The 24,260-nt window shown below is 39.3% G+C and overlaps 1 protein-coding gene across 1 annotated transcript; it reads left to right on the top strand.

The window, feature by feature from the left end:
• Positions 1 to 188: 188 nt before the first annotated feature.
• On the top strand, positions 189 to 23,625 carry NOP14 (NOP14 nucleolar protein). Its single transcript, XM_009072400.1, has 18 exons — positions 189 to 386; positions 2,010 to 2,144; positions 2,940 to 3,081; positions 3,626 to 3,771; positions 4,178 to 4,315; positions 5,488 to 5,610; positions 6,724 to 6,855; positions 7,987 to 8,293; positions 9,552 to 9,682; positions 9,880 to 9,965; positions 11,580 to 11,715; positions 13,507 to 13,608; positions 14,377 to 14,530; positions 19,383 to 19,542; positions 20,376 to 20,523; positions 21,473 to 21,591; positions 22,817 to 22,972; positions 23,322 to 23,625. The coding sequence occupies exons 1-18, from the start codon at positions 189 to 191 to the stop codon at positions 23,419 to 23,421; spliced, it is 2,613 nt and encodes an 870-aa protein (XP_009070648.1). The 3' UTR covers positions 23,422 to 23,625.
• The last annotated feature ends 635 nt before the right edge of the window (positions 23,626 to 24,260 follow it).

Genomic DNA, 24,260 nt, shown 5'->3' with positions numbered 1-24,260 from the left:
TGCTCCGCTCCGCTCCTCCCTGCTCCGCTCCGCGCCTCCCCGCCTCGCACGGGGTGAGGAGGCCGAGACCCATCCCAGGGGATTTCGCCCTCACCCCCGGCGCCGTTCTGTCCCCCGAAACCTGTCCCCGCGCACCGAGCGAGGCCTGAGCCGCTGTCTCCTCACGGCGTCCCGCGGCCAGAGCCGAGATGGGGAAGGCGGCGAAGCGCAAGGGAAAGGTCTCAGTGCCCGCCACGGCCAAGGGCCCCGTGAAGTCGGCAATGGCCGCGGTGAAGAGCAACCCCTTCGAGGTGAAGGTCAACAGGCAGAAGTTTAACATCTTGGGGAGGAAGACCAAGAACGATGTGGGGCTGCCTGGTGTCTCGCGGTCCAAGGCCATCAAGAAGGTAAGGGGACATGGGGAGCTGGGAGGAAGGATGGCAGCTGCGGAGGTAGGTGACAAGGCTGGAGCCCTCTCAGGTGAGGCAGAGCAGCTCACACTGCTCAGGTGATTGAGATCCTGATGAGACTGAATCCCACCACTGCAGCCCACGGGGTCCGGTAGGACAAGCTTCCCTTATTGCTTGTCTGGGAAGGATTCTCTTTTCGAGTTACCCACGCCCAGAACACAATGGCACGTGTTGTCGGCAAGCAGATGCTGTTCCGGAGTGCTGGTGGTCAGTTTTGTTGACCGCAGGATGTTAAGCACCTTGATAACAGAGCAACACTGTACTGCCATCAGTACCTACATGACCAGATCTGTGACTCATAAAGAAGGACGTGCCATACTATGCATCTGGGATTCCAGCAGCGTTATCCTTGGGGGCTGCACTAGGGTTTTTTATGATCTATCTTTTCAAACAAACCAGCAGAGAGATTGAAACCTCTGTAGATTCAGTTGAAGCTGAAAAAAGTGTCATTATTTTATCAATAAGAGAGGTGATCAAATAAAGAGTAAACAAAAGTGCTTTTTGGTGTCCAAGGTATTAAGAGATGCTGGAGTTAAACTGTAGGATAATTTGTATATTCTGTGCAAGAAGTAAATACAAGGTAGAACTGGCACATTAGTAGATGAAATCTGAGTTTTGGTGTCAGTTACAGTCTGAAAGTTGTGACTGCTCAGTGAGGCTGCAGAGGCCTCTTGTAGGCAGCTGGACCTTTCCTTCAGTGCAGCACTTTGTGAGGTAATATGAATGGCAACAGTGTCTTTTTGTAAGATTCAGTTAATGTGTTTCAAATAAAAATGGATTTTTTTCAGCCTAAACACAGCTATTTTATCTTTAGAAACTATATAATATACTCAGCATTAAATTATGAGTTAGCTTTCAGTCTTCGGTACTATTTGTCAGGATTTTAGAAAACATAATGAATGTTTAATATCACATTTTAAGGGTTTGGGTTGGGTTTTTTTTGATAGAAAGGTAAATCAAATGCTTGTCATAAATCGAATCACCAGTGTTGGAATGTAAAGCTGTGTCCTTACCTGTGCCATAAGTAGAGCACATAGTAACTACCTCATGTAGAGGTGCTTTATTTCCTTTTACTGCCTCGTGCCTGACCTCCCTGTGCTCAACACCACACACAGAGCTGACTGTGTGCACTCACCTGGGGTTTGGATGTCTTGGATGACAAGACCAAAAGTTCAGCTTATTTTTTGCGAGGTTGTTTTGCTTTCTCGGTGTGTTATTCTAAGTTTACTAAGCTGCAGACAAATCAGAATTCTTCAGTGGCAATGCAGTTTTTATATGTGATAAAGTAAAGGAGAGATAAAACATGTTGCACCATATCTTCATATGAGCAGCTGATAGGAGAACTTAATAACTCTGAATATATTGTATGAGCTTCCCATCATTTTTCTCATTTTTTCCTTCTCTTTCATTGCCTTGTGATAAATTATTATTTATTATATGATGGCAACATAAAGATTATTGTGTTGGCAGGATACCATGGAGCCTGTTTTGCCTTGACTTTGAAAGTAGCTGCTCTCTTTGCTTTTTTAACATTATCTCTTTTTGTCTTTTTCCTCCTAGCGCACCCAAACATTACTGAAAGAGTACAAAGAAAGGGAAAAGTCAAACGTGTTTAAAGATAAACGTTTTGCTGAATATGACACCAAAATAACTCCAGAGGAAAAGATGATCAGACGATTTGCTTTGGAAAGACAGGTAAACCATAGGAATTTAAGACAAAACCAAACAAACCCACAAGCAACTCTTGACTTTTTAGGTTGGGAGTGCCCCCGTAACAGGTGGGTTTGCAGGGTAATGTGTTATTTTTGATTTCATCTGTCTGGAACTCTTATGAAAAAGGAATTTTTTGTAGGAATTGGAATTTGTTATGAATTCTCTCTGGTTTTGCAAGACAACTTTTTGAAGCAGAAATTTCTTTGAGCGCTGCCATGCAAGGAAGCCAGTGATAAGCAGATTCACTGATTACTTGGTTTTCTTTGACTGCTTTGACTTCTATGATTTGGGATTTGAAATGGGAAAAGGCAGACACCATCAAGGACGCTGAGATTCCAGTACAGCCGTTTCATTCACTGAGTAGAACTCTGCAACTTATTGTTGTTCAGCATTGTGAATTGTACGTGCAGTACTGTCCTTCCTGCCTCATCATACTCAGTCTCCAGAACTGAGTAGTGTAATATCACATTCTGATGGTAATTTGGGCCTGAAATACAATAATTAGAAATTGATGTGGTTGATATATATGAGCTTCCTTAGGTTTCCTGAGTTAGTCCATTTGTAGAAGAGAGACATGATACTTCCTCACTTAAGTTTTAATGTTTTTAAATGAGTGAGTGTGTTGGTCTGGCAGTGCTCTTATTCCAGTGTTGGGTTCCAGCAGAACACTGGAATAGGAATCTCCTCAACTAGCACTAAAAATACAGAATGTGTTCATTTGCTGTCTGGGAGCTAAAAATGCCTTGATATTTATTTAGTTTGTTTTATTGTTCTTAGCAAAATTATGGCAAGAACAATATCTATAACCTCAATGAAGATGAGGAACTGACTCACTATGGCCAATCTCTGGCAGAAATTGAGAAACTGAATGATATTGTCGATAGTGACAGTGACACAGAAGAAGGTGGAACACTGTCAGGTAAGAGGTGTCAGTTGGTGTCCCACTGCTGGTTTTCTTGTTGGTACATCATTTGTTCAGTACTGCCTTTCAGTGAGAGAGTATTATGTACTTGGTAGGAATGTTTGAGCCAGATTTGTTTACTACTTAACCAATCACAGACCAGCTCTCTGCATTTTAGCAGGTGTTAAGTTGGACTTTTCTCCCTGGCAAGCTTCTTTGCTCTGTGGGCTTTTCAGCATACATAGGGACCTGCATTTCAAGCCCTTTGGTCAGAATCCAAAGTGTGAGTTTTCTGGTTGCTTTCTTGCACCTCTGAACCTAACTGCTAGATAAGCATTAAAAAAACCCCATGTTCCTACCTCATACGAAGCGTTTGTCAGTGTAAATTATGTGTCTAACATCAATCTCTCTTGGTATGGCCATTCCCATAGGGACAGGAATAATCATGATTGGTTCAATAGTTTTAATTGCTCCCATTCTCAGAGAACAGGGAGACACTGTCCCAGCAGCAGCACTCCTGCACCTGTGTATGTGTTTCACGTTCTACTTTCTTTTTTCCTAGCTGAATTAACTGCTGCTCACTTTGGGGGAGGTGGAGGCCTCCTTCGGAAAAAAGTATCAAGTGGGCAGCAAGATGAAGAGGAGGAAAAACCTAAGTCTAGGAAAGAACTCATAGAAGAGATGATAGCCAGATCTAAACAAGAAAAGGTGAGTTTGTAGCCTTGAAGTATAAATGAGCATGACTAAGAAGCTGTCACAGTTCCTGTCTTTGCAGAATAGAATAGCAGTGGCATAGAAGACAAAGGAGTATGTCTAGAAGACTCCAAGCTCCTTGAATAAGGTCCATCTAACTAGGCATTTGAGGATATAACTTGAATATCTGCCGTTCTTTTGTGTCCCCAAATCTCCCCTACTGCTGACATCTGACTTGTTTTCTGTATGCAACCCTTGTGCCATTCGGTGCAGCTCTATGCTGCTCCTTCCACAAAGAATGTTTGCACCTTCAAGATGTTGAATATTTAAAGTTATTTGCTAAAGGCAGCAGTTTGGTTTTCTGCTGTGTCATGTCCACCTGAATATAACTGCTGCATTTGGTTTTGGTTTGTTTTTCTAGCAAGAGAGGCAAACTCAGAGAGAGAGTGCATTAGAACTCACAGCAAAGCTTGACAAGGACTGGAAGGAAATCCAATCCCTTATTGTCTGCAAAACCCCAAAGTCAGAGAAAAAAGACAAAGAAGTAGAAAAACCCAAGGTAAGATTTTTGGATTGAATAATTTCTTTGGTCCTAGTAACTTGTAGTGTTGACTTGTAGTGGCTGAAGTACAAGGCAAAGTTCATCACTTGATAAAATAAAATGTTGCCTGCCGTTCACATGGTTGGAATGCTGCAGTTTTAGGACAGTCTGATTAGTTGGAGGAATACAGGGTTTTGTAGGATTTCTCTGATTTTAATTACTTAATGCTTTTTTTTTTAGTTAGCAAGTCTGAGAGAGGCTGCAGGCTGAACAGCACTCATGGCTACAGCTTATTTGTATGACAAATACATTTTCTTGAAGGACTGAAATTGTTGAGAACATTGACTTAGTTGGAATGCCTTTGGAGTGTTCTTTGGAAAAAACAACTTGTACTTAACAAAATACATTTATTTGTTGTAAATTGGGTTCTGTCCCTACAAAAAGGGAATGAAAATGTTTGACTTTTGAATAGAGGTTACAGTCGACGCTTTTTCTATCATTTGTATTTTATACTAATGAAAATCTAAGAATAGGTATTGTAACGTGTTGAGTTGTGGTTTATTCTTGTAGAAATTCTGTATTATCTTGCACAACATTGTGTATTTCCATTTATTGCTTTGCAGTAGAATTCAGTTTATATGAGATCAGTTAATTAGTTTGATCTGGCATTATCTCAAAGTCCAACAGAAGATACCGGAGCAAAAGTTCATGTTTTGGTGTATTGAGTTTTGTTTTTAGGATGTTTCATAGCATGGTGAACTCAGTATCAGCATCCTTTTTTCTTTAAGTTAGACTTCTGTGTAACTGAAATAGCGAAGACTCAGCTCATGTCTGACAGTGTGAAGTGAAATTAAATTATGAATTTATTAATTCTGGCTGTGTTTTGTTAATAAATAATATTTTAAAGTTTTTTCAAGTAAAACCAGGTTTTACTTAAGATAATATTTTAACATTTTTCAGTTGTGAGTAATTTAAATAGGAGAGGGGGAAGTTTCAGGAGAATTTCTCTTCAAGTGTTCATTCCGTTCCTTGTCTCAATACTGAGTTGAATGTTCTTGCAGCTTTCTTTGGAAACAGTCTTCTCCTTTTATCTTAACAGTCTTACTTAGCTGTTAGTCTGGCAGAGGGGTGGCTGCAGAGCAGAATAATGAAACTTAAGATAATAAACAATTACATAAATATTTCTTCAGCCTGATGAATACGATATGATTGTTCGAGAACTTGGATTCGAGATGAAAGCAAAGCCTTCAGAAAGGATGAAGACAGAAGAAGAATTGGCAAAAGAGGAGCAGGCACGACTCCAGAAGCTGGAGGTATACCATTTATGGCTGAGATTGTTTTGTGGCCTGTCCTTGGGGAGTGACTGCTTATGTTCATTGCTTGACCTCAGACTGAAAGTGGCTGTACTAAACTGCAATTCATCAGAGGGTGAATTCAGGAAATCTTCTGTTTGTGTTTGTAATCTGATATTACAACAAAAACCCATAGCCTTAGTATGTGACTGTGGAGGTTTATGAAGTGAGTCAATCTTTCTTCAATAAAAATGTAATGTCACTTTGACTTGCCTTTAAATGTTTTAAATTATTCAGAGTTGAGAGTTGCTTCTAAGTCATTGGAGTGTCATGTTGCACAGCACTTGAGTTAATACACTGGCAAGTCTTTTATTGTTTTCTTCTGATGTTGCAAGAGTCTTCCAGTGGTAGCATATGTATAGCTTTGCTTTGCAGAGAAATAGGCCTCTCTTGGGAAATGTTGCATGCTATTTCTCTTACATGGAGCTCTGAGTCTTATGGAAAGATTGAATAATTTGGTAAATGTTTCTCTCCTTTTTTTTTTCCTCCCCTCTTTGTTTTGGCATACCACTTAGAACTGCAGGGATTCAATATCTTCAGGTTACCTCAGAGCAGCTCAGTCCCTAATAGCAGAACAGAGAGAAGGAGTATTTTTCTCTTCTTTTCTTACCATCTTGTCTGATGCTCTTTCTATATCTCAAAATAGATACGGTTGTGTTTACTACAAGCTTGTTACACATATGGGAAACAGATAACACTGTAGAATGAAAAACACTTCAGAAGCTTTTATTGCCTAGTAATGGTGTTCCATAAGCAAAATGGATACATTTTAAAATGAGACAGCATAATGCTTCTGGCAAGGCCAGTTTTAAAGCCTTTGAAATAGGCTAATCCATGTGACTGTGTGCTCCTACAAGATCATACTCCCCACAGAAAATATGGAATCCTCAGCTTTTGCCCATAAATTCTCAAGTTGCTGCTTTCTCTTTTAGCAACTGTTGAGTAATTCCAGTTAACTGTTTTCTTTCTTTGATTTTCTTAGCCGTAGTGTTTGAGGGACCTTCCCTTTTGGTGTGGTTACCTGACTGATGTCGGTGGCTCACCCCTGAGTGTGGTGTTTCTTGTCAAACACAGGCAGATCGGCTGCGGCGAATGCGCGGAATAGATGACCAGGCAAATAAAAAGAAACCCAGCCACGTGTCAGCTGATGATCTTGCTGATGGCTTCATCCTGGATAAAGATGACAGGCGTTTATTGTCGTACAAGGTAAGGTTTAAAGTTTCAGAGTTCTGTAAAGAAGATAGGAAAAGCAATTTGGAAGTGAACACTGGGGAGACATTTAGTCCAACCTTCTGCTCAGAGAAGGGTCAACGATGAAATCACCAGTTTACTCAGAATCCAGTCTGTCCTTGGAAAGTGTCCAAGGATGGAGGCTGCACAGAGAGATGTGCACTGACTGTCCTTACTGCGGAAAGGTTTCTTTTTATATTCAGGGTGAACAAGCCCAGGTCTGCCTTTCCTCACAGAGCAGGTGCCCCAGCTCTCTGGTAATCTTCGTGGCTTTCTGCTGAGCCTGCAGCAGTTTATAGATGTCTTTATTATATTCCAAGGCCCAAAACTGGACACTGTGTTCTATGTGATCTTACAAGTGTTTGGTACAGGGAAATAGTCGTTTCCCTCAATCTACTGACTAAACTCCTGCTATTATAGTAGCTTTCTATGCTGCTGCCTACTGGGTTGAAGAAGGGGCTTTAGCCCTTCTGGTCAGTTTTTTAATTTCCACTGTATTTGATACAGCTTCCACCAGATTTCAGCCTGTGGATGAGTGGGTTACTGAAAGAACCCTTCCCTTAGGAAATAGCTTTGATTAAGGTGGCAGAGCAACATAACCTTAGAGCTGATGTGTGAGTCATCCTGACTGTGGTGCACATGTGTGTGCATACTCATCCTCTCACACACAACAAGGGAACTGCTGTTGTCCTTGAAGGGGAAAATACAAATCATGAATGTGAATTTAAACTGATGATTAATAAAATCAGGATGGGAAAAATATTTATGCTGGTTTAATACATAGAAAGAATGTTTCTGTAAGTGATGGGGGGTTTTTTTCATGTTATCTGCTAGTAGTATTTTGTGTCAATTCTTTTAGTACTCATATACTACCTTCTATTCTTCCAGTTTCTAACAGCCCCTTGGAAATACCCTATTATTCTTATATCTGTATGCATGTTCTCTCCTTAAAATCCCCTCTTGACTGGCACTGCTGCCATTCATTGCTTGGTCAGGATAACAAGGCTCAGATTCCATTCATGTGTCTTTAAGAGGGCTTTGCATGATGATCCTGGTGAGGTGTTGTCACTATCAGTGTTTTAATTGGCTTGTTTTGTCTACTGACAGGATGGAAAAATTAATATTGAAAATGAAGAAGAGGAGGAGGAAGAGGAGAAGGAAGAAGAGGAAGAAGGTGAGAAAGAAGATATTGAGAATGAAGAAGAAAGTGAGGAAGAATCTCCCAGTGAAGATGAGGAGGAGGGTGATGCAGATAACCACTCTGATCTTGAGTCTGACCTTGAGAGTGAAGAAGAAGCTGCAGGGAATAAAGAAGCGAAGAAACACAAGACAAACAAAAATGAATCACAGAATGTGGACGAACTAGATCCTGAAAGAGAAGCTGCCAAATCAGAGCTTCCCTATACGTTTGCTGGTAAGCAGAGAACTGATCCAGAGATCCTGTCTTCATGGGGTTTATAACCAATCTCTTTCTCTGCCCTATAGGATCTTACACTCATCCATGAAGTTTTGCTTCATAGTTGTCTTCTACCATTCCAGGAGTAGCCAGTAACAGCTTTTCTTAGTGATCAGCCCTAGTCATGCTTTGAGCAGTGGGAACCAGAATTGGTTTCATCCCAGACCTGTTTCTCCTCCTCTGAGCAGCCTTAGAATTGAAAAATAGATGCAGGGGAGGAAAATGAAAATAGCTGTGCTCCTTTCTGAAGGCCCCCAACACATCTAATCCAGAGTGCTACTGTTTTGCCTAAGGGAAGCCAGAACAGTATTCTATGTTCTACACTTAAATGAGAAAAGATTGTTTTCTCAAGTGTTTGGGCTGACATTTTGTCAGAAGATGCTTGGAGAGGCAGATTCTGAGGTTTAATCCCTGTGATGTAAGGCTGCAGTATGGTTAGGCACAAAGTTTGACTAATTTGGGTCTGTGCCTAGCAGGAAGGAGGAGGCACATTTCAAGCAGTACACACAACATTCAGTAATAGTAAGTACATAATGCATCTAACTATTGTCCTAGTGTAGATTTCTCTAACAAAAGTATCTCTTGCAAGATTAAACAACCTTTCAAACAACTTCCTTAAGTGCTTGTGTTTTTCCATCAAAAGGAGATGACTTACTACACAAAGCCTTTTAAATTGCATTCAGGTTTTGCTTTAATCAGAAAGAAGTCACATTAAACTAACTCAAAAAATTAGCCAGGGCTGATATTTTCTGGTGTGTGGACTTCCGCAAGAAACTAAATATATCTCAGGGTTTTGGGTTGTTGGGTATTGTTTTTCTCAATTATTTTCTATTAGTGGCAAGATTCTTACTTAATATCCTTCATACAAAAGCTAATTAGGTATGAATTAAACAGAGTTAATTGTATTCTGGGAAATTGATGGTCAAATGTGTGTTTAATTCTGCTTTATGTGTGAACATAGTTATGCTGCTCAGCATAGGCAGTAAATACAGGATGAATTGAATCATTGTTTTCTGACTTATGTTCATACAGAAAATGCTGCATATATGCTGACAGATTATTAGTTTTTAAAAGGTGTTTATTTAAAACCTGTATGGTATCTTTTTTTTTCCTGAACAATAACATTTTCAAATTGGAAATTGGTTACACGTTCACTTGAATTAAAGATGTAAAGTTTGGGGTTTCTGTCTGGTCAATTTTTCTTTTTATTTTTTAGCTCCTGAGTCCTATGAGACATTCAAGTCTTTATTGTCTGGAAGAACAATAGAACAACAGCTTATTATACTGGAGAGAATTCAGAAATGCAATCATCCAAGCCTTGCAGTGGGAAACAAAGCGAAGTTGGAAGTATGGGACTTTTGTTTTGTTTTGAGTTTAAAATTAACTTTGAATTCTAGAGTAAGTTTTAGTAAGTGCTCAGGAAGCAGCTGAAACTGGTGAAAAATCTTTGTTTTCTGAGTCTGTATCACTGTTCTTTTGTGCTGTTTAAGAGTAGGTGCAATGAAGAAAAACCTAGTAGTTTTAACATACTATGTTTCTTGCAGAAATTGTTTGGCTTTCTTCTGGAATATATTGGAGAGTTAGCAACTCTGGATTTACCAGAGCTCAAAACAATTGACAGACTGGTCCTGTAAGTATTATTCCTTTAGTTCCTTTATGATTTAAAGAAAAAAGCTACCTAGGGTAAAGCATTTAGCATCTTGTTTGTTAACAATATTCTGTAGGGCTTGTTGGCAGCTGCTAACTCTTCACTTTTGTAATGTTTTAACTTTCTTTCATATGTTGCTTGAGCTGTTAACTGTACCAAGAGATTTTCAAAACCTCAGAATGTATTTGATCTGCAAAATGCTCTTCCTGGGTAGTGGATAAGTAATACCATATAGGCATGCAAATTTCTGTACGTGAAGTTGCTTAGGTTGCTGATAAAGGATTTTAAGCTTTGCCATGACTGTGTGGTTTCCAGTGCGGTCTGTTTTTTCCTTGGGTTTTTGTTCTGTGAATTCACTCAGGGAGCTAGATGAAAGTGGAATTCAAGAGTGTTATACTGAGCTCATGTGAAAGTTCCAACTGAACACTTTGCAGGAAGTTGTCAATTTGGCATTGTTGTCTTCAAGTACCTGACAGGCAGCTACGCTGTGGCAAGAGAGCCAAATTTGTCTCAGAGGTATACAGCAAAGGATGAGAGTCAATGGGCACAGGCTGCAACAAGGGAAATTGCAATTAGATGCAAGGAAAAAAGTCTTTACAGCAAAGGTGCTGAAGGTTAAAATGAGTTTACCAGAGTGACTGTGAAGATACACAAAACTCAACACAGCTATGAGCAACCTGATCCAGCTTTGAAGTTAGCCATGCTTTGAGCAGGCACTTGCATCAGGTGACCTCCAATGGTTCCATCCAAACATAATTAGTCTGTGATTCCTATCTTGGCTTTCCAGGACAGACAGATTTCTTCCAAGGACTTATTTTTATGTAGTTTTCAGCATATGTTTTTTATTTCATGCTGATCTTTAAAAACTTACTGACTTCAGTTACGTGCAGCTTTAGCATTCGTTGCTCTGTTGCATTTGTCAGCAGGAGCAGTGATCCATCGATACCATCACTCATGCTGGGGCTTTGTACAAAAGAGTAAAAGTGTTTTGATTGTTTGCTAGAGCTGGGATTTATTAATATCACTACAGGCGTATTTAACTGAAAATACTGGACAAACTCAGATGCATAATCCTGACTGCATATCCCTGTAGGCAGCAGCCATAGGCCAGGAGCTGACCTATCTTTGTGCTTGAGTATTTTTCTTATTTTAAGTAATAATTTTGCTAGCCACATTGCTGCCTTACATGTTGTTTACTATTGCCTAAGAGTATTTAGAATAGTGGGCTGTCTAGTGTGGGCCAGCATACCTCAGTGCACAAAAATGTCAAGCTAGGAAATTCAGAAGGATATGTTTTATCCACAGCAAATGATTTGGGAGTATACGTTGAAGTGTTTTATTTGAGATTTAGACACCAACAACTCAAAGATTATCTCTCTAGGCCCAATGAAAAACACATGTCTCTGTAAACTAAAGTATTGCAATAATAATCTACATACTGGGTGGCTGTTTCTAAACAAGCAATTTGTCTCAGGGAATTTGTTATTGTTACAATGTAGATGGAACACAAGAAATCTTCCTACAGGTGCTTAAAAATCAGGTCTTTATTGACATCAATGGTGTAACTTGATTATGACTTACATTTCTTGTTAATAGGCCATTGTACAGTCTTTGCCAGATGTTTCCTGGGGCAGCCAGTGACAGTGTTAAGTTTATCCTTCGAGACGCTGCACATGATATGGAAGAGGCAATGGAAGTCAAAGGCCGAGCTGCATTTCCAGGCTTAGACACGGTAACCCATGCACACTGCTAGCACAATCTCTCCATGACCACAAAGTGCCAGTGAATGCAAGATGACATTAAATGGTGTTTGGTATTTCAAAGTATGTAGTGACTTAGGAGCATCTAAGTCTTTTTAGATTTCTCAGTGTTTTAAATTGCCTCTCTGGAGAGAAGTTGTAATGAAAAATCCCCACAACAACAACAAAAGCCACCCCTGAGCAGCAAACAAACAACCCACACACACATTCTGCAGAATTAGAAGTGTGACTCTGTGTATAAATAAGGGGGAAATATCTTAAAATTGCCACTCCAGTTTTCTTTGTTTTCCTGATGAAACTTAAATAGGTAGTTTTAGGAAGAAGCGATGTTATCAGTTATGTCCTGATTTCTTTAATTGTGTAAACGCAAATGTTTTTAAAAAGTGCTCCATGGAAGTGTAATATCTCCTAGGTTAAAAAACCTAAATTACTATGAGTCTAAAAATACATAATTTCTTAGTACTTTATATATGATAATGGCCAAATGAATGACTTGGAAAGAACTGATCTTTCCTTCTTTTCTTAGTAATATCTCAATTTCACTGGCCATGCGGAATGTGAGCAGATTCCTTTTCCAGTGTCCAGGTAAATGGCTGCTAAGGGAATTCAAGAATGAAGTGTATGGAAAATAAGTTTCAAAGACAGACCATAAGTCTAATTCAAAGAGAACTGCTTGTTTTCTGCTCTCAGCTTGATGAATTGCTGCTGCCTGATGGAATAATCAGACCATTGCAAGAAAATAGGCTGAAGGATTTGCTTAGAAGGCTTGGTTCTTCACCTTGGAAAATGTTTATATTGAGTTCTTTTGAAGAGTCTTTATTCAGGATGTTTTGGATTTTGCAGGAAATGTAGTGTAGAGAGCTTTAACTTCTGTTTTTAATTTGTCACTGTCACCCTTATGACACCAGTCACACTTTCGCCTTCGCTGGACTTTTCCAGGTTGCAAGCCATCATTATTTTTTAGGGTCAAATTATATCGCTTCCTAATCTCGAAGCACTTGTTGAATGAATGCTCCATAGACCAGTTGTCTTAGTAAACTTTTCATGTGCCTGCTGTTACTCTTTACCTGAAGTTTGGAGTGTGGTATTTAGTAACCAAAACAGTTCAGGAGAGTATTTGTTTATGCCAGAAGCTTCATAGAGAGACACAATAAAACTTTACTTTTATCTAGTTTACTATGTAAATATTTGCTTAGATAATTTTCAGAACTTCCTTGCAACTAATGTTTAACATACTTACAGCCTTGACAGGAGGTCACTTGTAGCTCTCTAACAAGACCCTAGTGAAAGTGTAGCTAATAACAATTTCTTTCTTTCTGCTGCAACTGTTACTTCTTGGTGTGTGCTAGTGCCTGAGTACCCTGGTCACTCATTGTCTCTCTTGAGAACCTGTTGAAAGTGTCACAGGTCCTGTGTGGCCACTTGCTCATGTTTGTGATTGTGATAGGCTGAAGAGGGTCAGATGTTCTTGTGGAGTAAATGGCATTGGGAGGCATAGTCCCTTAGTTGTTCTTTCAGCTGCTTCTCAACGCAGTGTTAGACCTCTAATGGATATCCCATAATGGGTATTCTCTTTTCTCATCTAACTTAAGCAGTTGATTCAATAAATAGGTGATATATCAGTTTCTCAAAATTGTGTATATTGCAGTATTTTTGACTACTACATGGCAGTTACTCATCAGAAGTTATATGTGTGTAAAGTTAAGATCCTGGGAATAATGTTCTAACTGTATTTTGCCTTATTCTGTTTTATGTGCAATCAGCTTATTTATTTGAAAATTACATCTTTGCTGTTTCCAACTTCTGACTTTTGGCATCCAGTTGTAACACCTGCTTTTATGTACATGAGTCAGCTACTTACCAAGGTACGTCTGTGATGTTGTATTTCAGTATATAACTTCATTTCCTTATTTCCTCCCAGGACCCTGAATACATATGTCAGCATTAATGTATATGGTGGAAATGTACTGAAAAGGCAGCTTTATGTTTGGTATAGTCACAGGTAGTAATTGAGAAAAAGGATGAAGAGGAAAATACCCTAGCAGAGTACAGTCCAACTCACAAAACCATGTCTAACCATTTTTTCAAGCTGTCATACAAGAATTCCTTATATGGTAAATTCCATAGGACTAATAGAACAGACTGAATACAATCTGAAGTCAGTCATTAGTGGTTTCTCTTCCTTATATTGCATTTGTTCATACTTAAGAAAGATTATTTACTTAAAAATTGGCAGTGTTTGTTTTCCTTGAAAATGTAGCTAATGAAGTGCATTCAGTTAAAGTATGTCCTGATTTTTCTATCCAAATATCCTGTTTATATATTTCTAAAGTCTTGAGCTAACTGTTCTATTGCTGCCAAATTGTTCTGAACCCTCTATTTCCTTGGTTCATTTCTGAAGCTTACTGTTTGTGGTTTAGCACCTTCTAGTGGCTAACCCAGTTCTGATAAACTTACTCAGTTCTGCATAGAGTTGTGAATGAGGACAAGGGAAAGCCACTGTGGCTTTCATCTGAGTTCAGAGGGTGTCTTTAAATGGTTACAACGTGGTTATATTTCAGCTTTTGGGGAGATGATGTATTTGTGAGGTACAGACTTTTGTTTAGGAATATTTTGTGCTTTCTGTTTTCTAGTGTCGTATCACAACTTTGGAAGATGTTATGAAAGGGTTATTTATATGCTGTTTGTTCCTGGAATATGTATCTCTCTCCAGACGATTTGTACCAGAACTTGTCAATTTCCTCCTTGGAGTACTTCACATATCTCTACCCAAAAAACTGGCCCAGGGTGAGTTTGGTTTTGAGTAAACTGAGTATTTAGTTTAGAGTAAATTTTAGTATTAGAGTATATCTTTTAAATTTCCATGCAGATATTTCAGACTGAATTAACTGATTTTGAACAAAAGGCCAAAATCATCTGCTAGTTTAGCCATATACAACCTTGATCCTTGGGCATCTTGTTATGAACTTGATCCTCTGGTGTTGTTGGCAGGAAGGAAAGAACTGCATTAAAGGAAATGAAGTAATGTTGGCCACAGTGCAGTATTTTTGCAATACTGCTGTTCTAAATAGACTCTGTGATTGCACTGTGCTCACAAATGCACAGTTGCCAATGGTTCCTGATGAGTGCCCTGTAACTTTGCAGTGAGGCAACAGCTAATGCTGCAGATACTCTCCCTCTTCAGCTAACAGTCATGTCACTGAGGTAGATGAGAGTACATCACAAAGCTGGTATTTTTTCTCTTTATTTATTTGAAATGGATTTGTTGTAGCATAACAGGGCAGCTATCCCCACAAGCAGGATTAGTAACATAAGTGTGTAAACTTAGCTACTTGCACAGACAACAGGGAGGGTAAAACTGTCTCTTCAATTTGATCCGTATACTAGCAAATATTTTGATTTGCCAGACTTTCTCTTTGACTTTTTATTTTGGATTAGTTTCTGTCTTTAAAGTTAGTCTAGTTTTGGGGCTTTTTGGTTGACAAGTGTAGTGGCAATGATTCACTTACAAGGAGCTTTGTCAGAGCATAGTAACTAATTCATGTGTTAGGATCTTTGTCTGGGTCACTCTGAGTGTCACATCATGCGGAGTGAGACTGTAGGCAGGATGTTATCAAGTGAAAATTCAGATCTTTGGCTAACTCACAAGACATTTGGGATTTAATGAACTACAGACCATGTGTTAATATGCTCATCACTCTTGATAAGACACTTGAAGAGTCTGTTCTCTAGGTAGTCATCAGTCTGGTGAGGAAGGTTTGGCTTTTGTTGCTGCAGTATTCCAGTAGTAGTGCTAGTCTTTGCAGCTCCCTTCTTTTCCCTGCAGGATTTTTATGCCTTTCCATGCTGGCTGGTTTGGGTTTTTTCTTTTTGAATTCTTGTGCTACTCACAATCCCTTTCCTCAAAAAGTCTAACACTGCAGTTTCACCTTTATTATCTCATATGGCTGTACCCTACAGACTTTTCCCCAGCTGCTTCTCACAGCTTAGCAGTTTCCTCTGAAGCCTGAGCCAAGGTTACACAGCTGGGCTGCATCAGAGCTAAGCCCTGGATTTTCAGAGCACCAACAGCTGAACTCTTAGAAGGAGGTGGGAAGAGGTTATGGAGTGGGTGGGTTACGTAGTACTGGAAGTATTTTCTCCTTTGTGTGCTCTCTTAGGAATATTTGATCTATGAAGGCTTTTGGTACAGTTAAAATACAGGATTCTGCAAAATTAGATAAGAAACCTTTAAAATATTTAGTGGTAATTGATGAACAATTTTTACCTTTTTAAAAATATTCCGTTGTGTTTCTGCTAATGATTTTGCACTAGTTATATTTGCATGGTGTTAGTTTCTGATAGCAGTGAGGGAAAGCTCAGTAAAAGATATATGAGAGGCACAGTGTTCTCTTTGAGAACTTCCCCATCCATGTTGATGTCTTGAAGTCAACAAAGTATCTAATTGTGGTTTTAAATATTTATGGTGGAAGTGTTGCTGATAATTGTGATGCTTAAGCTATCAACATAAAATCCTTTAAAACAAGCAGACATGTACTGCTCTGGAATGTTGATACACTGTCACCAGAAATAAAAAATTCTTGGGGTTTAATTTTTGCAGTAAGTATAATCAGCAAATGCAGCCCTTACTGGTTTTGTTTTATGAGCTTGATCCATAAATTTCTCACAGGAAAAAATTATATGGAATACAGTCTCATAAAAGACTGGAATTCAGTCTGATTTAGACTAAAAAAGCCTCAGTTGTTACCTTAAAGATGAAAAGCTGTAGGTGGAGAGAGTGGGAAGGAGTTGTCATTGTTGATAGCCTTAGCTAATGGAATTGCTAATGAGATCTGCTATCCTGTCACAAGTAAAGCAGATAATAAACCTCACCTATCTTAGTTCCTGATCTTGCCTAAGTCGCTGTGTGTCATAATCTCTCACAACTTTGGGTCTCAAACCTTAAGAACCTTTATTTAAATATACTGTCTTCTGGCCTGTCTGTGAAAAACCATGTTTGAGCGTGTAAATAATCTTAACTTACACTTTGGAAAAGTTTGGAAGTAAGTTTCACTGCAAGCTTGCAGGACATAAGGAAAACGAGTGAAAAGAGCCCCAAGGTTCAGCACAGAGATTGCAAAATATTTTGTGCCTTAGCCATAAAATTCCTCAGGTAGTTCTTTCATGTTGCTCTATAAGTAGTTCCACTGCTCAGCTTATGATCAGAAGCGTAGAGATTCTTTAGTGTCTTCTGTATGCCCTACTCCAGCAGCATTCTGCGCTCTTCCTGCTTTGAAACTCCTTAACTGGAGTGGGAGAGGACTTTACAGCATGTGTCTGAGGGCTCCTGCTGCAAACTCACAGGAAAGGCTCCGTGGCTTACTGCAGCTGTGGGCTCTCCCTGCTCCAGCTCACAGTGCTTCTTGGCCACTTTCTGGTCAACACCTTCTACTTGTAACTCCATGGAAAAGTCCTATGCCTGAGGTACATCTCTTTCAACACATATTTAGTCCCAAGGAAGCCTTTGTTGTTTGATTGTTTGGGTCTAAAGGTCACTGTTAGGAGCATTTTACATCCCTGAGCACTGAAATAATGTATCAATTGTGAGAAGGGTGAGAAGGCATTAAAGAGATACCCCAGTCAGGGGAATTGGAATAAATCTCTAAGGATAATTTTGTTCCATGTCTCATTTCCTAGTGCTTCTGCCAACTAACTAAATAAATAATAAAAAGAGCAATAGAAAAATACAAAGTAAACTGGTTAATATATAATTTGTTTTATGAGTAGAAAAACAGTTAAAAGAGCAATTAAATAAAACAATATGAATGAACCAGGGCATCCTGCAGCAGCCTCTGGATGGCACTGCTTCAAACAGAAGGAAGAGTTCCTGAAAGTCACTGCTCTGCTGCACCCACGTTTTCCCATGATTCCTGTATAGCCTCCTTTGAGATCCCTCAGTAAGTTAAGCACGGAAATGAGACTGGTTGGAACCTCTTCCACACTGTCAGGACAGGGGTTCACAGACCACTCGTCGTGCTGTCATCTGCAAACTTGCCTAGGGTGCAGTCTGTCCCCAGCAAAGATGTTACATAATACTGGTCCCAGTATGGACCCCCGATGGACCCCACTCATCACTGGTCGTAACCCAGGCATCAAGCCATGGACCACAACTCTGAGTGAACAATCCAGACAGTTCCTTACCTACCGAGTCATGCACTGGTCAAATTCACACCTCTCCAGTTTAGAGAGAAGGTTGTCCTGCGGGAGTGTGTCAAGTGCTTTGTACAAATCCAGGTATAGATGACATCAGTTGCTCTTTCCTTACCCACCAACGCTGTAATCCTGTCATAGAAGGCCACCAAATGTGTCAGGTACAAACTGCCCTTAATGAAGCCATGTTGGCTGTCACCAGTCACCTCTTTGTTCCACATGTGTTTTAGCATGCTATCCAGGAGGATCTGCTCCATGATCTTGCTGGGCACAGAGGTGAGGCTGACCAGCCTGTACTTCCCTCAATTTCCCTTCTTTCGCTTTTTAAGAATGGGGGTTGTTTTTCCACTTTTCCACTCACTGGGAATTTCAGCAGTCAGATACATCTTTTTAAATATGATGCAAAGTGGTTTAGCAGCTTCATCTTGCCAGTTCCTCTAGGACCCTCAGATGTATCAGGTCCCACATGGACTTGAGCACACTCTGGTTCCTTAATCTCAAATCTGATCTTCTCCAGTACTTTGTTGTCCCAGTCCCACCTTTGGATTCTGTGACTTGAGCAGCATGACTAGGGCACTGACCCACGATTGTACCCATGCTCCAGTGTTTTCCATTGTTTGAGAAAAATATACTTCTGATACAAATACTTTTTAAGGTAGTAAAATGCATTGTTTGGTTTTCTTCCTTCAGAAAGTATGCTTAGAATTGATCTTGTTTAATGATTGTTGTTCTTGGTTTTTTAGGGTATACTATAGTGCATCCATTTACACCAGTGGGGAAAAATTTAGAATTGCTTTTGGTGCGTGATAAGGAGGATCTGGAAAGTATATACTTCTGATACAAATACTTTTTAAGGTAGTAAAATGCATTGTTTGGTTTTCTTCCTTCAGAAAGTATGCTTAGAATTGATCTTGTTTAATGATTGTTGTTCTTGGTTTTTTAGGGTATACTATAGTGCATCCATTTACACCAGTGGGGAAAAATTTAGAATTGCTTTTGGTGCGTGATAAGGAGGATCTGGAAAGTTGGCAGAAGCAAAATATTGAGTATTTCCACTTTTCCACTCACTGGGAATTTCAGCAGTCAGATACATCTTTTTAAATATGATGCAAAGTGGTTTAGCAGCTTCATCTTGCCAGTTCCTCTAGGACCCTCAGATGTATCAGGTCCCACATGGACTTGAGCACACTCTGGTTCCTTAATCTCAAATCTGATCTTCTCCAGTACTTTGTTGTCCCAGTCCCACCTTTGGATTCTGTGACTTGAGCAGCATGACTAGGGCACTGACCCACGATTGTACCCATGCTCCAGTGTTTTCCATTGTTTGAGAAAAATATACTTCTGATACAAATACTTTTTAAGGTAGTAAAATGCATTGTTTGGTTTTCTTCCTTCAGAAAGTATGCTTAGAATTGATCTTGTTTAATGATTGTTGTTCTTGGTTTTTTAGGGTATACTATAGTGCATCCATTTACACCAGTGGGGAAAAATTTAGAATTGCTTTTGGTGCGTGATAAGGAGGATCTGGAAAGTTGGCAGAAGCAAAATCTGCCATTGAGTATTGTGACTAAATTAAAGGAAACCAGCAGAACAGAAATGAATCATATCAGGTACGTAGGAACTGTGAGCAGAAGAAATACACCAGTTCATCTGTTGGGTAATCTCAGTGGCAGTGCTCTTGAGGAGTAAAAATAGGAGTAGTGGATAGTGCTGCTGTGTTTTTATGGTACTACTTTGTAGCATACAAAGTGTGCTAATCTTTTGCCAGAACATTATGCAGAGCCCTGTTGGAGTGCTCAGACCTTCCATTCCTTTTTGGCACAGCTGTGAACTGATGAGGATGATGTAGACAAAGAGGAGGTGCTCAGTACTTTGATCTGTCAAGCTCCTCAGAATCAAAGACCTGTATGTATATACAAACACTGTGTTAGAAAGTGTAACATACATAGTAAACCACTGAAATTGGGAATGACCACAGTTAAACATTTTCATTAACCATGTTCAGCCTCATTTTTCGCTGTGCACATGTGTTATAGTATAACTTAACTCAGGGATGAATAAGCCTTTACTTAAGTTCTAAAAGAAAACTGAAAACCAGAATTACTAATTCTGTTTCAGCAAAGTTTTAGAACTTCAGAATGAGAACAGTTTTAGAACTAGGTATAAATAATTCTTACTCCTTGTAAGTGACAAAGGCACAATATTGGCTGGTGCTCAGTGCACTGGCATAAAGATTTGTTGTTGATGGATTTCTTGGGTATTTGGTTAGGAGAGTGTAATCTTTAGTCTGAATTAACAACTGTTTCTAGTTGTACCTGGTTCTGTCAAACAGTCTTAACAGATTCTGCTAATAGTCCCACATGTAATTAATTGGAGTCATTTTATTTGAAAATCCACTATGGATTTTGCAAGTGAAATTGTTAATTTTTGTGTGCATTAACAGGTTATCATGTCTAGCCCTGTGTTTTGACCTCATTAAAAAATGTGCAGCTCTCTATGAGTCTTTACCGTCGTTCCATGAAATAATGCATCCTGTGAGGATTCTCCTTACACAGCATGTGCCAGTGAATGAGTATCCTGAAAAAATGCAGGTGAGTATTCCTCAGGAATGAAATAATTGATGTTTGTTTGATTAATGAATTCTGATCTTCATCTGTGGTTAAACAAATGGAAAAGCAAGTGTAAGCATCAGTGAGATTTTTTCAAGGGTCAGCCATTTGCCTTTTGTGCTCTTAGAAAATCATAGTGATGTTTCTGTGGAAAGAAACCCAAAGAGCAGAGAATGTTTAGAAAAGGTGTTTTTGCATTGTCTCTTGCCCCTCTAACTGAAGAGAATAGCACTTAGCTGGTAATAGTGCAGCATTCCATGAGTGACATAATTTAATAGAATAGTAGTCTGACCACCTGGTTGCTCTTGTACTTTTGTAATGAATCTGTAAGACCTTGGTAAAACAAATACATGTACCAAATTGTGAGGTAAAATTCATAACTGTTAAAATAAAGCTAACATCCATATGCCTGGTCAGCTACCTTACTTAAACCAAGGAAATTGCTTATTTTCTAGCAGTGAGGTTTAAATTTTGAACCTGTCACTTCTGAATGTGGCAAAATTGTCTCCTCCTCGGAGAGGCATCATGAAATGTCCTTAGAAAACAAGGTTTTGTTGCATTAATGATGCTAAATGGCCTATATTTCTGCTATCAAAATAAAAAAAAGAATGAGCAGTCATTCTTAAAATGACCCTGAAAGCAGAGTCTGAGTTAAACTGGCTATAGTCTTGCTTCTTCTTCTGTTAGGTGAAACTACCTGCAGACTTTTATGATCCTTGATACCATCTTAATAGACTGCCAAAAGCATTTAAAAATTGCCCAGCCTGGATTACAGTAGCTCAGTGTTAGCAACATGCTAATAAACAGCAGTGACCTTACCCAGTAAAAGAACATATGGGGAGAACATTACTGTTGATTCAGTTGACAATAGCTTGTAATTTCTGGTGTCTTTGATATGCTTTTAAAATTGTAATTTGTTTTGCCTTTTCAGGAGTGGTATCACAGTGCTCTGAAAGAGCTGGAGAGCAAAGTAAAACACTATACCCCACTGATCTGTGAGAAAAAGAAGCCAGTGCCATTGAAACAGTACACACCTAAAATTGTGAAAGTGTAAGTAAAGCACACTGGATGCAAAGGAAAAGTGTGTTTAAACATTTCAAAGGTTTTTAGCAAGCTGGAATAGATTTGGAAAACAGGACACAAACCAGAACTGTGTTTCTTCTAGATTTTGTGCATAAATCACAAGGGAACAGCTACTTGGGTGGTAGGGAAGGAAAGAAAAAGGAAGAGGAATTTTAGGAGCAAATATCTTGTGGAAAGAATAGCACTGGAAATCAACTCTTGTCCATATAATCAGTTCTAAATTAACAAATTTGAAGATGATGAGATGGTTGTTGTTATCTAGTCATGTGCTTTACTAAATGTTCTGTCAGGCACTCAAGTCTGAAGAACAAGAGTGAGTAGTTCATATGTATATGAAATATATGAAGGTAAGAATGGATGGTGAAAGTACTGAGGGCTGCTTCACCAGTGCAAAACATAAAACAGACTATTCCTGCACTCTGCATCACAGACCACAACAAACAATTGCTCAGATGAAGCATTCCTTTAAGCATACTTACTTGCCTCACTCCCCTCATTCCCCCAGCCAAGCAGCTTTCTACCTTCCAACAGCAGCAGCGATAAAAACCATTGTTTGTTGGGGTTTTTTTCCATTTTTACAGAGCTTGCAATGACCATGTGCATTTTTCTGTTCCATTTTTTAATTAGTTTTTAATAACACTAGTTTGGTTTCATGGATAGTAGAAGAGTGTTCTGATTCAGGCAGTCTGCTTTATGTTGGTTGCTGACTTACTTAGCCATGGTGTTTATCTACAGGGGTACAAATTGTCTGCCTTTTTCGAGTAGTGGAAGAGGACAGCTTTCCCCTGCCATGCACACTTATCCCCAAGCAACTAATCAGACTTTTTCTGTAAAATGCTTCTACAAAGAAGGTCTTCAAAAACTTATTGGGAGATTGTCTTTCACCAAACATCTTCCATTCTTCTACTCCAGCTTCTTCAGTCTGTTGGAAGTGCAGGCTGTATATGGGGGATTGAAGGGCCAGTGTTGTCTGCTGGTTGTTGACATGACCACAACCATAGGCAGCTAGGAGGTCTGGTAAGGGTTTTTCCACTATGTTCACTGGGCAGCTCGTTGTTCTGCAAGTTAATCACATAATAGGCAGGAATTAAAATGCTGAGTTACTATTCATCCAAAACCTCACTCCTTATAAACATGAATAACTTGTGTTTGTTAAGGTGTTCTGTGCTCACTCCATGTGTTCTCATTCCAGCTTAGAGTTTGGAAGAAAGCAGGCAGGCAGCAAGAAGGAGCAAGAAAGAAAGCAGCTGATTCATAGGCATAAACGTGAACTTAAAGGAGCAATCCGTGAGATTCGGAAAGATAACCAATTCCTGGCTAGAATGCAACTGTCTGAAGTCATGGAGAGGTAATGTAGCTTTTGTTTCAGCAGTTTGGGGCTTGTTCTGCTGTGTCTTCATGTCTTTGCTTCTTGTCAAGGCTGACATTAATGATCAACAATACCAAACTTAAGTAAAATGGTACAATTTGAGGAAAACCAAACATTTTCAACAGAGATAATTTGGAGTGTTTTCAACTTTGCAGTTTCATTTCTCTAGTTTAAGAGGATACATGATGTTTTTATTTCAAGTGTATGTTGATGAAACTAAAGAGTTCCGTGGCTTTTTATGAATTAATAATTATTCTCTAAGTATACTTACTTACTTTCCCTAATATAATCTCTGAAATATTTTATATGTTGATTGTTTGTTTTGCAGAGATTCAGCCAGAAAAAGAAAAGTGAAAGAGCTTCTTGGTAGCCTTGCTACACAGGAAGGTGAATGGAAAGCAATGAAAAGGAAAAAATGGAAGAGTTAATTTGGACTATATATGGCAGGAAACTGTTTTCACTGCCATATAAAATATCCCAATCCTATGGCTTTTGAACAGATTTGAATTGCATTCTTTGGATGCATTCCTTTTGAGGAGACAACATCTTCAGACCTGTCTGAAAAAATGAATCTGCTTCTTGGGAAAATCCACAGGTTTTCATAAGGAAAATAAAATAACACTTTTGTTTGTGGCATACTTCTGTTTATTTTAATGAGAACATTTGGATGAATAATCACAATTCTTAGGGGTGTGTGACCATGTTTTAGACTAACTGGAACTGCACACACAAAATAATTGTACAGCAGAAACCTGTTGCATCAGGCTGGCAGCACGTCACTGCTGGGTCCTAACATCATAATGCTCTACCTACTGTCTATGAAGAAAGCAATGCTGTCAGTAAATCTGATTTCACAGAAGCCCTTGAGATCATTTCCCATGAACAGACAGTAAGAAGTGCTGATTGCCACATATTACTTTCTCACCCCTCTTTGTGCCTTAAGGGCCTTCCTGAGGAAAGCAGAGGCACATCTTTTCCCACAAAGCACCTGAAAGGGCTTCCAAACATGTGACAGAGGAAGAATTTGCTTGTCTATGCATGGTTTTTCTCACTTATGAACGGTGTGGGAAGGAGCAGAGGGGAGAGGAGAATTTCAATATAGCCTAAAAATGCAAAATTGGAGTAATACCTTCAGAATTCTAAGCTAGGTTAGAGAAGTCCTCTTTCAGGGACTGCTGACATCTGTCTCTGATGTCCCTTGGTCTTTGCCCTGTTGCAAGCACGTTACCAGACTCGTCAGGCATCTTTCTTGACAATCCATGTATAT

Source organism: Acanthisitta chloris, unplaced genomic scaffold, assembly GCF_000695815.1.
Source record: "Acanthisitta chloris isolate BGI_N310 unplaced genomic scaffold, ASM69581v1 scaffold35593, whole genome shotgun sequence".
In the NCBI taxonomy this organism is placed as follows: Eukaryota; Metazoa; Chordata; class Aves; order Passeriformes; family Acanthisittidae; genus Acanthisitta; species Acanthisitta chloris.
Note: the sequence above shows the minus strand (reverse complement) of the source record. Positions and strands in the feature narration are given on the sequence as shown.